An 18025-nucleotide genomic window follows, 5' to 3' on the forward strand; every position below is an offset into this window, starting at 1 on the left:
CCTCAAAGGCGCTAAAAACAAAATTACAAACATCTCAAAACAAACTGGTCAGACTACTGCTTGACCTTACTCCTAGAACCCACCTCACCCCTGCCCACTTTGACAACCTAGGATGGCTTAGGGTAGACGACAGAGTACAGCAACTTGCAATGGGCCTGGTCTACAAGATACACTACACGACCAAGGTACCCATGTACATGACAAAATACTTCCCAAAGGTCAGTGAATACCACGATCACAACACCAGAGGGAGCTCCACAAATCATGTTAAACCCAGATTCGGCTCAAACAAGGGACTAAACACGTTTCGCAATTATGCCACATCAATGTGGAACGCCCTACCCAAAGCTGTAAAGGAATGTGAATCACTACCCACTTTCAAAAACACTCTCAAAAAACACCTAAGGGAGACTGCAACTCGAAACTGGCCCCTGTAAATGTCCGAACACAACCCCCTCCAATGTACAGGAAATTACCAAGTATGGTCTTGTCAATAATCCAATGTACAGTGTTGTTTGTACAGTTGTACAGTGTCCCCCACCCACCCCTCCTACCCACCCCCCCCCCCCCCACCCACCCACCCATCCACCTCCAATGTACAGTCCCCCCCCACCCCCACCTACCCAATCCAATGTACAGTTTCTACGTCTAATGTATATACTCTTTTCTTTCTAGACTCTTTTTGTATCACAAACAGTACTGTAATTGCAAATCTGGTATGTCATAAATGTATAGATGTAGCAGTACTGTCTATCGGTATGTCATGTATGTCACATATGTTACGATGAATTGAAAATGGGGGACCCTGATGTAAACAAGACGAAAGTCTTTCTCTGGTCTGCATCCCCTTAACAATTGTATGTATTGAGCTGTACTGTACTGTACCCATTCTGCAATCTGTTAATAAAGTTTTCAATCAATCAATCAATGCTGGTGGTACTTGAAAACATTTCCAAAAAAGCACAAAAAAAAATTTAAAACTTTTTTTTTCTTTTTTTCTTTTTTTTTCAGGCCACTGAACTTAGAAGCAGGCCAGGCCAGTGTTTCTGGTTGCGGCGGCGCGATAGTTAGATAACCTAAGTGGGGAACAACCAGGAGATCACTGTGACAGAGAGTAATGCAGTCTAAACAGTCGTAAATCTTTAATTCAACTTCAGCCCTGATCATAACCATTTATTTTTAGATTTTGGTGTTAAATCTGACATTACAAAAAAATCCATCAAAATCTGTGTTGCTGCTAATCATTGACACATGCCTAGCCTGTAATAATCTCCCCCAGAAAAATGTACTTTGCATTTGATATATTGAAAATATTTTACTTTTTTGTGTTTTTTTAACAATAATTTGTGATGCCATCACACAAACTGGCATTTAAAGGGTAAACATTCAAAAATGTATTGAATATGTGTTTTCTTTTATTTTTTACAATAATTTGTGATGCCCATCACAAACACTGGCATTTAAAGGGTAAAAATTTAAGAATTCCTGCACCAGAATGCAGGAAATAAAGTTTTTGTAACAAAATAATTGTGTGTGTGTGTGTGTGTGTGTGTGTGTGTGTGTGTGTGTGTGTGTGTGTGTGTGTGTGTGTGTGTGTGTGTGTGTGTGTGTGTGTGTGTGTGTGTGTGTGTGTGTGTGTGTGTGTGTGTGTGTGTGTGTGTGTGTGTGTGTGTGTGTGTGTGTGTGTGTGTGTGTGTGTGAGAGAATGACGGACAATTGCTTGCTGTGTGTGAGAGAGAGAGAGAGAGAGATAGAGATAGAGAGAGGATTAAGTACATTTGCTGAAATACAGTTGTTCTTAATTTTCTCACTGGCTATGTGAGAATGTTAGTTATTATGTTCTCAATGCCCCTTGCATTGTATGAGTTGTGTGGAAGCGTTTGCTAGTTCTAGTGCTATCCCTTTGTACATTGTGGCTGTGTCTGACAAAAGTTAACAATAAATAATGGTATTAGGAATACATTTGCCTCCTGCGTGAACTGTGCATAGCTGAATAGACTGTATTTTAACGCCGGTCATATGGTGGTACTTGGAGAGCCAGCTACGTTCTCAGGTGGTACTTGGTGTAAAAAGTTTGAGAACCACTGCCCTAGATCATTCAGAACTCTCTTTAATTAGTTAGTTAGTTTAAGTATAAGTCTATATTTGTCATCAGATTAATACCCACACACACACACACACACAAACACACACACACACACATGTGATGGGCGACCCACAGGAACACACACATGCACTGAGTCACTGACGAAATGTTCTCTGCACTTCCCATCCCGTCGTCCTTCCCCCAAAGGGCAGTTAGTTAGTTAGTTAGTTAGTTAGTTAGTTAGTTAGTTAGTTAGTTAGTTAGTTAGTTAGTTAGTTAGTTAGTTAGTTAGTTAGTTAGTTAGTTTGTTTGTTTGTTTGTTTATTAGTTTGTTAGTTAGTTTGTTCATAGTAGTAATAGTAGTAGTAATAATATCAGTATTACCCTGAGTAGAGTGAAGGGGTCCAGTTCTTTCAGTTTGTCCTCTATTTCATTCAGAGCTCTCTGGAGACGGGAGATCTCCACACAGAGCAGAGCTTTGTGTTCGTCCAGCCTGATCAGCTCCCTGCGTTCCTCCGTCTTCAGTTTGACCTGCAGCAGCTTCTCCTCCTGGTAAAGGAACTGGTGTAGGTCACTGAACTGGGCCTCGATACGCTGCTTCAGGTCCGCAGTGTGCTCCTGGGTCAGTGGACAGGAATGTTGGGATCAACAGAGGCCTTGCATGGAATGTTTGTATAGTAGTCTCTCTTCCAAAATGGCTGCCTATAACTACTGGCAACCAATTTAGAAAGAAAATGCCAAATGTATTTCGTTGTAGAGAAGGTTTACAATTGGAAAGCATGATATTACTGTTCCACTGCAACTTGTTTACAAGATCCAGTAATAAGCCAATCAATTATAATTGTTGTCTATATATTTCTCATATATCTACACATAATTGTTGTTTCTGCCTACACAGAGGGGAAATGGGCATTTTAAACATGACGTGAAAGGCCTCTTCCCTTTCAATTCAGTGAATTCAGTTAGTGGATTTACTTTATACGGGAAAACATATTTTAGCAGGAAAAGCTTATGTCATCTGAGAAAATTGTGAATGTTCCATCATCAGCAAGTGAAGAGAAATTTCAGTTTACATTTTGAATTGACTGAATCAATTGGATTGATTGAATTGATTCCAAACAAGGGATCAGCAGAGGAGGGGTGCGAGTGCCCACGATCCCTGAAAGGCCCAATCTGTAAACCAAACGTAAAGAAATATGTACAAAAAAGAATGGAGTCAATCTAGTTGATTGACTGAACTCTTGATACCAAGACAAATGCCTTGTCCGCACATAAACACGAATTTTTGAAAATGTAGCTTTTTCTCAGCGCTTTGGCCTTTTGTCCACAATTGGGGAAATTCAGGAACTGTGCAAACTCCTGCCAGGGTGGAGATATTTCTTTTTAAACTCTATGTATTCATGTGGACGGAGCTTATGGAAAACGCTGAAATCACTGTCCACACGTAGGCCTATACAGATATTTTTTTAACATTATATTTTCTCTGCGTTTTTGGCCTCTCATCGATATGGAGATGGTTTTAGTTTTGTTTTTAGTTTTTTTTATTAAGTCCTTTATTTTGTACAGGTAAATACTATGAGACTGATTTTCATAAGCAGAGCCTCATAGATAAATTAAATACAATGCAATGGTTGTTTGTTTGTTGTTGGACGGAGACATTTTCAAAAACACTATTGTTGTGGATGGGATTCAAAAATATTAAATGGGGGAAAACCCCAGTTTTCTAAAATCCCAGTGTGGACAAGGCCTGACACTAGACAATAGTAAATGCTTGAATCATCTCCTATCATCTTTATTTTTTTTACTGATGAGGATTTAGCCTCTGGTGGCAACGCCCAATGTTTTGGAGCTTCCGGTGTAGCTGCTCATGGCTGCTGACTTTCCGTTCCTACGTTCACACCCCAATATCCCCAAAAGACTTCCTTTTCCGTGCACCGGTCATTGTTTATGGTCCGAATAGAAACTAGAGATGTGAGAAATTTTCCAAAGGCAATTATAATCCAACTTTGAAAGCAATTTGTTTATTTTATTACACAAGTTGAATGTTTCTTCACACAATACACAAACATCAATACTTTGTGTATGCGTTTTAGGTCCAAACAACATTACCTGCATGTAACCAAAGTATGTTCCTCTAGAAATTGCCGCCTACATTTCAAGTGCCATCCCTGCTCAATTGTCATAGGTCAATGCTACTTGGACTACAAACGGAAAGCTATTTTTTTTTACCAAAATTGTGAGATAAAACAATCTCACCTTGAGCTTCTTCACCTCCTCCTCTGCCTCACGGTCACACAGCAGGGCTGTGTTCATCTCCACCCTCAGAGAATCCATAGAACTGTTCAGAGATGCCTGGGAGACATACAGACATGACATCAGACAGAAATATAGGACAGCAGACAGAAAGACAGGACAGCACACAGACAGACAGGACAGCAGACAGACAGACAGATATACGGAACAGCAGACAGACTGACAGACAGATATACAGACAGCCAGCCAGCCAGACAGCCAGACAGACAGACAGACAGACAGCCAGACAGACAGACAGACAGACAGACAGACAGACAGACAGACAGACAGACAGACAGACAGACAGACAGACAGACAGACAGACAGACAGACAGGCAGACAGACAGACAGACAGACAGACAGACAGACAGACAGACAGACAGACAGACAGACAGACAGACAGACAGACAGACAGACAGACAGACAGACAGACAGACAGATAGATAGATAGATAGAAAGACAGAATAGCAGAGAGACAGACAGACAGATAGAAAGACAGAATAGCAGAGAGACAGACAGACAGACAGTCAGACATACAGAAAGACAGAATAGCAGACAGACAGACAGACAGACAGACAGACAGACAGACATACAGACAGACAGACAGACAGACAGACAGACAGACAGACAGACAGACAGACAGACAGACAGACAGACAGACAGACAGACAGACAGACAGACAGACAGACAGACAGACAGACAGACAGACAGACAGACAGACAGACAGACATACAGACAGACATTCAATGGTGTGTTGCTGCACAAAAAGTCACAAATGAAAAAGAGGAAAATCGTTTTCGTCTGGACAAGGCCTTAGACACGTACATTCAGTCCACCGAAGTCTTTCAAAATAATGAATTACCACTGTATCTGCCCTTTATCTATCTGCTCAGATTATTATTTAGCACTTGAGATACAATAGGCTACTGTTCAAACCGTTTCACACTTGTTTTTCTTACGAAACCTTTATTTACCCAGGGAAGGTTGACTGAACACACCTTGTACTCAGCAGCTTCCCACTTCACACTCACACACTGTCAAACATTCACACCTGGGAGCTGCCCAGTGCAACTGTAGTAAGAAGGACAGCAGTTCACAGCCCCTTACAATATATACACACAGACCCTCAACTGCACCTTTTTTCAAATACATTTTTCTACTGTCTTTTTTTATTAGGGCTGGCCCCTATTAGTCGAATAGTTGACTAATCGGTCGAAAGGAGCCGTAGTCGACTGCCAACCTCTTAGTCGAATAGAAAAAAAAGTAGTTTTAATTTTTTATTTAATTTTTTTTTATTTAATTTAATTTTTTTTTATTTAATTTTTTATTTGTATCATTCTTTCCAAAAGAAAAGAGGCCTACTGTAGCAGCGTGGCTAACGCTAATGGCACACATACCAGAGGCTAACTGCTTAAGAAAACAGGCACAGAGGCACTGAAAGAGGATTTCACCCATCTAATGAACACACTAGACTAGACAAATATCAAGTCAATTGGTTTGTCATGACAATCCAATAAAAAATCGCACACAGTAACTAGTAACTACATGCATCATTGTTTACAGCGAACGGTGGGGCTGGGCTGGGGCGCGCGGTGCTCCGGTGGCGGCGGCGGCGGTTGACCGATGGCGATGCCGAGGACGAGCGCGCTCTCTCACCGGCCGTCTACCCCACGGACGCGCGCTCGTCCTTGGCATCGCCATCGGTCAACCGCCGCCGCCGCCACCGGAGCACCGCGCGCCCCAGCCCAGCCCCACCGTTCGCTGTAAACAATGATGCATGTAGTTACTAGTTACTGTGATTTGTGTGGATTGTCATGACAAACCAATTCTCTAATCCAACATATATGTAAAGAAACAACATACTCCAGTTAACGGTATTTTTTTTTAATGATTCGTTGCGGCGTAATCAATACTTAATTGCGTTCGGGACCTCCATATTTTGGGGGTATTCATCAGAAAACTCGGATCCGGGATTCGGCTCCATCAGTGGGGCAAGAACTGCGGATTTTCAGCCTGGCTCTCTGGAGCAAAACGCCAATGCGGAAGGACTCTTGGGCTGCCTTTAATATAGATGCGGACCTGCCGCACGGCACACACCCCCAAACGGGAGAGTGAGGGAGGGAGGGAGGGGAAGAGAGAGGGAGGGAGGGAGAGAGGGGCCTTATCAATAACGGCCTGTCTTTTTAACGGGCCCTGTCTTTTCTCTCTCTCTCTCTCTGTCTCTCTCTCTCTCTCTCTCTCTCTCTCTCTCTCTCTCTCTCTCTCTCTCTCTCTTCTCTCTCATCTCTCTCGTCCTCTCTCTCTCTCTCTTCTCTCTCTCCTCTTTCTCTCTCTCTCTCTCTCTCTCTCTCTCTCCCTCTCGGGTGTGCCGCGCGGCAGCTTGTGGGGGGGGAGGGCCTCCTTCCTCCCTCTCTCTTCCCCTCCCTCCCTCCCTCACTCTCCTGTTTGGGGGTGTGTGCCGCGCGGCAGGTCCCCCCCCCCCCCCCAAGTGCTCCCGAATGCTCTCTATCTCTCTCTCTCTCTCTCCCTCTCTCTATCTCTCTCTGTCTACCAGTCGCAGACTGTGTGGACTGACTGTCACTCAAAGTGCTTATGGGCGGAGCCAGGCCATAACAGCTTGAAATCTTGAGGCTGAAAAATGATGGTTTTGAGTACTTGATTAGAAATATAAAACAATGCATTTTTTTGAAAAAAAAACGTACAGATATCTTCAATAGACTCACAGGAATTGTGTAAAGTTGCCCAAATAGTGCTAGGAATAGCAACGCATGTCCCCTTTAAAGGAAACAATTATAAGCAACATTTAGAATATCAGTGTTCAATACTTTAAAATCAGTTAGATATGACTGATCAGTTAGAGATCAGACTGAGTCTGAGTTGAACACAGAGGTTAGACTGAGTTAAGTTTACACTGAGGTCAGATCGTCAGACAGAGTTTAGTTTACACTGAGGTTAGACTGAGTTAAGTTTACACTGAGGTTAGACTGAGTTATGTTTACACTGAGGTCAGACAGAGTTTAGTTTACACTGAGGTCAGACAGAGTTTAGTTTACACTGAGGTCAGACAGAGTTTAGTTTACACTGAGGTCAGACAGAGTTTAGTTTACACTGAGGTCAAACAGAGTTTAGTTTACACTGAGGTCAGACAGAGTTTAGTTTACACTGAGGTCAAACAGAGTTTAGTTTACACTGAGGTCAGACAGAGTTTAGTTTACACTGAGGTTAGACTGAGTTTAGTTTACACTGAGGTCAGTCTGGGTTGAAGCTGGACTCACTCTATATTTCTGCTCAGCCTCCTGGACGCAGACCATGGTGTGGTTCCGGTGTTCCTGGGAGAGACCGCAGACCAGGCAGAGCAGCTCCTGGTCCTCTTCACAGTACAGCTTCAGCTCCTCCCTGTGTCTGATGCACCGCGGGGTCGGGGTCGGGGCCGGGACCGGGACCACCGCCCCCCACGACGACGTCACCCAGCCGCACTCCTGCGGCCTCGCTCTCCTCCAGGCCCTGACAGTAGCTCTCCACGATGTTGGCTACGATGCGATTGGGCCTGTAGCTTTGCCCGGGGTACACCTTCCTGCACTGGGGGCAGGAGCCGGTCCCTCCCTGCACGGGGCCCCTGGGGCCAGCCCAGTAGCCAGCGATGCAGGCCTGGCAGAAGGTGTGGTCGCAGGGCAGCGAGACAGGCTGCTTGAAGATGTCCAGACAGATGGAGCAGGTCAGGTCCCGACTGAGTCTATGGGCCGAGCTTTTAGAGACTTGTCCTATGGCCACGTTAGGCAGGCAAGGCTTCTCCATGGCTTTCTGCTTGGACATGTCCAGCTCCTTGGGTTTCCAACTTTTCTTCTCCGGTCTTAATCCCTGGTTCAGTTTCTCCACGTTCTGCAGATAGACTGACTGCACTTTCTTCACTTCTCTCTGTTTCGTGTTCATTCCTCCTTCCTGGTGTCTCTCTTCTTTTGTTCTGGCTCCTTCCTCTCCTCCAGTCTGGGAGTGCGGCTGCTTCTCTCTGCTGGCCCAGGCTTCCTGTTGTTTGTGGGGAAGAAGGAGGAGGAGGAGGAGGATAAGGAGGAGATGAGAAGGAGGCGGCCTCCCACTCCGCCCCCCCCCCCCCCCCCCATCCGCACACTGTAGAAAATAACATGCTTAGCAAGCATTATATTTGATCCTGTATTCAGAATTATGAGGCGTGTTATTATAATGTAAGTAAAATGATCTTAATAAAAGAAGTGTCGAGACATTTTACTCGTTTCATTATTGTTTTTCATGAGAAAAAAACATGAAACATTCAAATACATCTTTAAACACGAAACCTTAAAGGGCAAGTTCAGAATTGTTTAACCCTTTAACCAATGATGTTGTCGATCGGTAGAGTCCTTTCTCAGCACAAGCCATGCTGCGCAGCTCTGGCTAATTTGCCACAAACTAATGTTAAGTCAATGGAGTCGTTATTCATTCTATATGAGCCCTGAAATAAACATTCAAACCTACTCCACTGTTGCCCCTAAAGCAAAGCTGTTTGTTTTCAAGTATCATGCAGTGTGTTTTACAGTAGAACCATTAATGTTGCATTCGTTTTGTGTCTAACTCAGGAGGAGCTGGGTATCCAGTATGAAGCACAGCATGGATTGTGCTGAAAAAGTACTCAACCTTTCAACAACATTGATGAGTAGGAAATACTCATGAATACTGGGGCAGCGGTGGCCTGAAGGTTAGAGAAACAGGCTTGTGACTGGAAGGTTGCCGGTTTGATCGGCAGGACAAATCTGGGTGGGGGAAGTGAATGAACAATGCTCTCCTCCAGTCTCAATGCCTTGAGCAAGGCACTTAATTCGCAACAGCTCTAGCTAGTGGAGCTGCTCAGTGGTCAACTGTGTCAGAATTGTGGTTGTACTGGGCACTTGGGCAGCTTCCAGGGCTGTGAATGTATGTATAGTAACTCTGTAGAATGTGAAGCAGGGCGTTGCTGAAAAAGAGCATCCGTGCTCAGTAAACCTAATTTACCTTGGCTTAATAAAGGTTAAAAACAGAACCTATCCTGGTAAATAAAGGTTCAAACATAACCTACCCTGGTAAATAAAGGTACAAAAATAAATAAAGAAATTAAATGAAACTTCCCGTGTCATGTTGCTAACCAGGGTAGTTGTCAGGTAATTTGACTGTCAAGATCATTTGACTTTATTAAACCCCAACCTAGAATATATTTTGAGTTTATAAATGATGGGTTTCCTTGAAAAGTAGGACTTATAGACGTCAGGACTCGTAGATGACAGGATTTGTAGATGACACATAAAATCTCAAATACTTTTGAGTGTATGTACATACTGTACTGTAAACCATCTACAGCTACAGAATGCATGTAAAAGCTACATTCAGCTGTTTCAATCTGTCCATATCAAAACGTCTGGTAATCAACTTCAGATAAGAAAAATACGCCTCACATTTCATGCTGTAGGTTTATGTAGTGGGGCTACCCTTTTGTGTTTGCAATTAGATTTTCAGATTAGGCCTTTAAAATATCTTGAACTCAACATACAGTGTCAAGTTTGGTAGCAAGACACCGTAAAAACATTTGGTAGGCTTTTTGCAGCATGCCTCGTGGGTGACGTGTGTGGCTGGGAGGAAAGCGAGGCGGACTGCAGAAATTCTATCCTGGGATTGTTTGTTTGTTAGAGATCAGAGTGGTGACGCCAGGAAGGCCCTGCCTGCTTCCCCGCTAGAGAACTTTAACCTACTTATTACTGTAGTAGCTTTACTAATGCTAATCTACCTCTTTAGAGAACTTTAACCTAGTTATTACTGCTTTACTATAACGCTAATCTACCTCTTTAAGATAACTTTAACCTAGTTATTAATGTAATAGCTTTACTAATGCTAATCTACCTCTTTAAGAGAACTTTAACCTAGTTATTACTGTAATAGCTTTACTAATGCTAATCTACCTCTTTAAGATTACTTTAACCTAGTTATTACTGTAATAGCTTTACTAATGCTAATCTACCTCTTTAAGATAACTTTAAAAAAGCTTTAAGATTGTGTATGTGTCACTTGTATGTATGTACTGTATGTACAGTACTTCATTTTGTGTCTGTGTGAGATAGAGAAAAAGACAAAGAGAGAAAAAGACAGAGCGAGAGAGAGAGGAAGAGGAAGAGAGAAAGAAAGAGAGAACGAGAGGGAGTAAGAGAGGGAGGAAGAGAGAGAAAGAGAGGGAGTAGGAGAGGGAGGAAGAGAGAGAGGAAGTGGAAGAGAGAGAGAAAGGGGGGAAGAGAAGGAGTGGGGGGAGAGAGATAGGAAGAGAGGGAGTGAGACAGGGAGAAAGAGGGGAAGAGAGGGAGTGGGAGAGAGAGAGAGAGAGAGAGAGAGAGAGAGAGAGAGAGAGAGAGAGAGAGAGAGAGAGAGAAAACCACGAGTGGAGCCAGATGTGCCGTCTCTTTTTTTGGCTCAACTCTCCACCCTCCTAACTAGCAGCTGTGGTTAAGTGATATTTAAGGGTTTTTACAAGATCATTATGGATTAAAGGGATTAACGGCATCATTAAGAGTTTTAAACCACAAAAGACACACTTCCAGCTGAACCTAAATTTATAGTGGTTGAATGGTGTTCTGAAATTTAGGCAGCTGCTGAATATTTGAATTCTAACACAATAGGCCTGCAGAAAATTCAAAGAAGTGGGGGTCCTGACTCATGGGGGGGGGGGGGGGGGTAGGGGGGGGAGGGAAGGGAAGGAAAGAGCGAGGAAGAGCGAGCATGAGTCCATGTATTGTATTTATTATTTGTATGTATTTTAATCTACATTCATTCTGATTTAATTACTGGACTGTCATTATTGTTATTATTATTTCTGTTATTGTCCTGTGATTTATCATTGATTATTACTGTTACTGTATTGTTTGTCTCGTTTCATGTTAAAAAAAGGGAAAATAAAAAACATTTGTTCAAAAGAAAACTCAAAGGATAAGTAAGGGATAATGTATAGCTACGAGGTCATTGTCGCAAAATAATTGACCGACACAGAGTTCTGGAATTATTCTGTCAATTATTTTGCGACAATGACCGAGTATAGCTATACATTATCCCACTTATTACATGGCTAACTTACTAACAATTTACCTAATTCATTTTACACCATCGACAAGACGAGATCAAATGCAGACGCAGTTGTTCTGTGGCTCCTCTGTCATCGCCGGCAGGTGTGGACGTGATTGAACCTGATGTAGTGCAGCTGTGCGAGATAAAGCTGGGAACGAGGTTATAGCTTTCGTGACTGCGATCAAAATGCTTGATTGTGATTGGTGAATAGCGCTCTGTTGCCCCTAACAGCGGTCATTATTGCCCGTTGCCCATAGCAGCGGTCAGTTATCGAGAAATAATTGACCGCTTCTAGGGGTAACGGAGCGCTATTGACCAATCACAATCAAGCATTTTGGCTAATGTTAAAACGCCATGTAATAATCACAGTTATTTTCAGTCCAGACAATAATTTCCCGTCATCTGGCAGATACCAATCAATCCTGAACAAAGGTTTCATCAGCTCCTTTTACTAACTAACTACTTTTAGCACTAAACTTAAAGCGGTGCTGATTGATTGAGTGATTTTTATTGTGGAGTAAAAGACAGCATCCAAGGGATAAAAACATGAGAAAGTGCAAGCACTTATTTCCATAATGGTCCCTGATTTTGGACATGGACAGACATCATAAAACATAGGAGCATCATAATAAAACATAGAGCATCATAATAAAACATAGATCATCATAATAAACATAGATCATCATAATAAAAAAACAATAGAGCATCATAATAAAACACATAGCAACCCCATAAAACACGCCCTACCCTCTCCTTCCTAGACGTGGCTATTCTATACTTCACTGGCTAGCCATTTCTTTGTGGCACGTCTAAAGCTTCTCCCCTCTTCGATGTTTTTCAGGGCCACTGGAAGCTTGTTCCACTCCAATGCCGCAGAATATAAAAAAGTATTTGTGCCCATTAGTGAGTCGAATTTTGCAGAATAAAATCAGTACTGCTCCTCTACTGCTCCTCTAGTGGAATATGAATGATTGTCACGGAATCTATTAAAGTAATTGGATAGATATTTCGGACCTGTATTTTTAACTATCTTGTGTGTAAGACCTAATTTAATGTGAATTACCCTTTAATTGACCGGAAGCCAGTTTAGTTGCCTAAAGAAAGTTGGCCCTAGGTGAGTGCATGGAGGTAGCTTAACACATTAACTGCCACGGAGTTTGCCCGTCTCATACCACTCTCTGCCACCACTCTAAGCCTATGGAGATGTTTACCTTCTTTGCAGGGCTATAACTTTTTAAATTGTATTGCTAAATTGACATTACTATGGCCCATTCAACATCGATTATCTATCGTTCAGGATGTAGGAACGTTATACTTTTTCATTCATAGATTCATACGAAAATACCGTCTAGAATATAAATATGTTTTTATCGTTTTCTGCAGTAATTCCTAGAACGTGAGTTATAGGCATAAACGCATATATAGATTATCAACTGCCGTTTGTTGCCGATACACGCTATATTAAAAATTTCAACTGTACATGATCCTAAACGTTATGACTTAGCATGCGCGGATGAACGGGGGGGGGGGGGGGTCGTTTATAATTCCGTGATCGTCAGTAAATGCTTTATGTAGTATGGGTGATATATTGATCAGAGCAGTTTGCATTAATAATAATAAACAAACACGCTGAAAATGACGTCAGCGTCCTCTTACCGATCGCCGATGAGACTGGAGGAAAAAGATCCCACTTGTTTGACGGCGATCTACAAGATCCATTTCCGGGTTGTATAATAATAATAAACGCCCAAATCATAGCGATTATTGAGTTATGACAGCGATCGATATACACGGATGTGTGTCTAGAGTCCCGCAACAATATGTGAGTGCCGGACGCATTAGCCAGATGCACGGAGATCTCCAGAGATCCATTTCCGGTTGTAACTCGCCGATCATCCACCAGGCGGCAGTATTGAAGCGTTGTAGAGTTGTGCAGGCTCCCACTGTATCAGCCGAGGCTGGGTGAGGGAATTCTGAATACCATGGCGAAAAAATGAAATATGATCTCAATAACGTTGTACGCCGTGGAATGGCAGAATTAGCATGACCTTGAAACACATTGTACGACGTTATTGGCGCCAGATGTGTTAAGGACTACTCTCATTAATTTGTTTTGAGCTGTCTGAAGTTTGTTTTTCAGGACCTGTGGAGTGCCACTAAACCAGGAGGTGGCAGCATAGTCAAAGTGACTTTGTACTAATGTGCCCGCCAGCATTAAGTGTTGCCTTGTCCAGTAATTCCCTGTTTCTGCTATACACAGACTTCACGGTGGTGAAAGTAGGGAAGGAGCTGGTAGTATGGCCATGACCCCGCTTATATATGAGCGGATGTGGGAGTGGTCAGGCAGGTGGGTGCGTACACGTGGTTGAAAGTTTTCATGATAGCATATGATTAAAGGGATAGTTCCAATAGAGTAGAGCGCAAAGCTATACGAAAAATAACACAGTTTCTGCCTTCAGGAAGTTTTATAATAAACATAACGTTTCTGCCATCAGAAAGTTTCATAAGAAACATATAGTTGCTGCCTCCAGATCTATGTTTTTATTATTATATGGTAGATTACTGGTTGCCCAGCCATATGTAGCGGATTCTCTAAATTCCTTGTAAGAATCATATTATGTGGATTTGGCATACAAACTGACACATGTTTTACTTACAAATTTTGGTCGACCACATAAAAACCTTGTAAGGTTTGTGTTTTTCATGGGATCTGATGTTACAGTACCTCATAAAGGTCCCTACCCTGTCATTATGAATGCAGGATCCAATGTGAACAGTCTCAACTGCACAAGAGTCCCTCTGCCAACTTGCCTTCAGGCAGCAGCCCTCGCTTTCCTGACCCTGGCCAACCGTCATTCCTGTTCAAATGTGTTGCCTGTAAGGCTGTATTCACTTATCAGTGAAAAATATGACATCACTCTCAATGTAGTGATGACATATCGCGTGGCGAAGGGAACGCCACACCCTCAAGACCCCTCCGTTCTACATCTTCTGGCCACCGCAGACCCACTCCTCCGAGCTCCGGGAGGGTCATCAAAGAGAACCCACCTATTCTCGGTCCTCACAATGGTGGAACGAATTTCCCACCACAGTTAGGACAGCCGAAACCTGACCAATATTTCGCCGTCGACTAAAAACACACAATGTTATAACATAAAATACATTAACCTTCTTACTGTCTCATACTATCATGCACTGTTCCTACTATACTAATACTATTAATATGTCTTTACTACTATGCACTCAACACTGCAGTACCCAAGTTTCAGCACTGTTTGATGAACATTGTTACTCAGCTGTAAGAGTTCCTTCCTGCTGACTTGTCCTACAGAACTTGTAACTCGCTTTGGATAAAAGCGTCAGCTAAATGACAAATGTAAGTCTGACCTGGAACTCATTTAAACCTGTTGACCTGAAGTTTAGATGAGATTAGATTCAAATGTATTGTCATCGTACAGCATAAATACAGTACAACGAAAATAAGTAGTAGAGTGAAAATCCAACATAGCCGCCATATTTCAAGATGGTCCGATGATGCTGAAATACCATTTCTGTCACAGAATTTGATAGACTACATATTTCAGCTATTTATATGTTGAATGAGATGTTTTTTTATAATGAAAAGACAAATATGCAAGAATAAATGAAGAATGGTACATTTCCAAAATCGATGGCATGTTGTAACTCAATAGAGGCCTTGCACAGAATGTTTGTGTAGTTGTCTTTCTTCCAGTTTGACTGCCTTACCTGTGGTTACCAAAACAGTCGACTTACAAAAAAGAACCTGTGGGAGGATTTCAACAAGATAAATGCGACAACAGTGCAAAATATTTCACTATAATATTTCAAAGCGAAGTAAAAAAAAATTAAATAATAATAATTCTTTTTCTGGGGACATTTTACTGGGGCACAACTGATCAATACTGGGGCACGTGCCCCAGTAAAAGTGGTCTAAATATGCCGATGGCTGAGAGGGGTTGTTGTTGAGAGAGATATGAGCCATGGAGCTGAGAAAGGTTGCTGTTGAGAGAGATATGAGCCATGAAGCTGAGAGGGGTTGCTGTTGAGAGAGATATGAGCCATGGAGCTGAGAGGGGTTGCTGTTGAGAGATATATGAGCCATGGAGCTGAGAGGGGTTGCTGTTGAGAGATATATGAGCCATGAGCTGAGAGGGGTTGCTGTTGAGAGAGATATGAGCCATGGAGCTGAGAGAGGTTGCTGTGAGAGATATATGAGCCATGGAGCTGAGAGGGGTGTTGTTGAGAGAGATATGAGCCATGGAGAGCTGAGAGGGGTTGCTGTTGAGGGAGATATATGAGCCATGGAGCTGTTGAGAGAGATATTAGCCATGGAGAGCTGGGAGGGGTGTTGTTGAGAGAGATATGAGCCATGGAGAGCTGAAAGGGTTGCTGTTGAGGGAGAGATATGAGCCATGGAGCTGAGAGGGGTTGCTGTTGATGGAGAGATATGAGCCATGGAAGTAGTAGAAGTAGAAGTAGCTTTATTGTCAATTGCACAATACAGTACTAGATTGGTTCGTGCAGCACCTAAAACAACGATACCTACATACCCACTCTACCACACAACACATCCACGATGTAGCTATATACACACTACCATACATACATTTGTTGTATCCATACTCACTGACACACCACACATTCTGAGCTGAGAGGGTTGCTGGAGTTTGTTTACTCTGTGACTACTGCCTTGACCTGACGGTGCCTGGAAGTGCTGGCGCTACTGAAAGGAGAATCAATGACGGACAATGGCAGAACAAAAACGGGAGTAGAGAGGACGCTAGCAGAGGACGCAGGCTGCGAGGACACACAGCTCTTTTTGTGTTTTTACCTTTCCTCCAGTGGAACCAGTTCATAGCGGCGACTGCGGTGTTTCCTCCAGAGTGGAAACGAGTGGAGCTTCAGACCGGAGGGACATTATCGCCACACCGGGCGCCGTGAGTAAAGAACGCAAGACAGTAGAATACGTGCCTAAACAAACGAACTATTTTCCCGAGTGGGTAAATGAAGACATAGATGAACTGTGACTGCATTTGAATTAGGAATATTATTAGTGGCGTGAAGCTGAAGATTATCGGAACGGCATACAGTAAAGCCAGTAATACTGTCGAAGACTGGAACCTAGTATTGTGGATTCTCCATCCTCTGTGAACTACCTTTTCTCTCTTTTCTAAATCATATGGAGGATATCTAATCCATTGTGCATTGTGACGAACCCGTGAACGTGGGGAACCTTGCTCTTACTGACTGTGCCTTTCATTACAGGCGGAAGGACATTATTGCACGCCTGGTGCTTGGAGGGCCTAAAACACCCCAGTACAGACGAACAGTTTTTAGCCCGAAGCCGAGAGGGCTACGGGAGCGGAAGGAGGTGGCGTCCTTCCGGCCCTCAGCTTCGGGCCCCGGTTATCATTAACCTTTTTTTGTATTGTTTGTAACTCAGCGCTTCCACTGCCCCAGACCTAGGTTAGGATATGGGAGGAGTATTCTAGGCCTGGTCACAACCCCTAGCGGTGAACAACACCCACTATCCTATCCAAACCCCCTTAATTTACCGTGTGAACACTTAGTGTGTATTTATCGACCTATATTCTCCCTAAATCATTTGCCGTGGCTCCCCGAGGGATAGTGTGATATCGATGCTTATTTCAGGATGTTTGCAGTGAACCGTGTGGTATAGTGTAATTCTAAGTTGACGTTTGATAAGTCATAGAACTCGATTCTTGTACCGGATCTCCTCTCTGGTAAACAAGAATACCCTGAAGACTCTGGCAGGAGCACTCATTCAGGGGTACTACGACTATGCTTGCACCTCATGGTACCAAAAGCACCTCAAAGGCGCTAAAAACAAAATTACAAACATCTCAAAACAAACTGGTCAGACTACTGCTTGACCTTACTCCTAGAACCCACCTCACCCCTGCCCACTTTGACAACCTAGGATGGCTTAGAGTAGACGACAGAGTACAGCAACTTGCAATGGGCCTGGTCTACAAGATACACTACACGACCAAGGTACCCATGTACATGTCAAAATACTTCCCAAAGGTCAGTGAATACCACGATCACAACACCAGAGGGAGCTCCACAAATCATGTTAAACCCAGATTCGGCTCAAATAAGGGACTAAACACGTTTCGCAATTATGCCACATCAATGTGGAACGCCCTACCCAAAGCTGTAAAGGAATGTGAATCACTACCCACTTTCAAAAACACTTGTCACCTGACCCCCACGGGAAGCATCCAGGTCTAAGGCTAAGGTGTGCACATGCACGGATACTCTTCCCAAAGGGGCCAGCCGACCTACCACCATGAATTTCCCCAGGACCACAAACAGACACGGGAGAATGCGCCGAGAAACAGTAAGAAAGCTTTTATTGCATAAAAATAGATAGTTTAATACAAGGTTATATTTTGATATAAATAACTGGTCGGTTAGCCTATTTAAAAGACCCACGCCTCTTAAGCCTAGGGTAGTTTAAAAGGAGGAAGTGCTCCATGCCCCGTAAACCCACCCCCAGACTGTTACTCCCAC

General features: G+C 43.1%; 1 protein-coding gene across 1 annotated transcript in view; it reads right to left on the reverse strand.

Moving 5' to 3' along the window:
• The window catches only part of trim69 (tripartite motif containing 69), a 37324-nt gene extending 28932 nt beyond the window's left edge, over positions 1-8392 (reverse strand). Inside the window, 4 exon segments of the mRNA XM_084324929.1 lie at positions 2471-2704; positions 4343-4438; positions 7654-7798; positions 7800-8392. Of these exon segments, the coding sequence (XP_084181055.1) occupies positions 2471-2704; positions 4343-4438; positions 7654-7798; positions 7800-8308 (984 nt within the window). The 5' untranslated portion in view covers positions 8309-8392.
• Between the last annotated feature and the right edge of the window lie 9633 nt (positions 8393-18025).

Source organism: Notolepis coatsorum (assembly GCF_963971535.1).
Source record: "Notolepis coatsorum genome assembly, chromosome: 11".
Taxonomy (NCBI): domain Eukaryota; kingdom Metazoa; phylum Chordata; class Actinopteri; order Aulopiformes; family Paralepididae; genus Notolepis; species Notolepis coatsorum.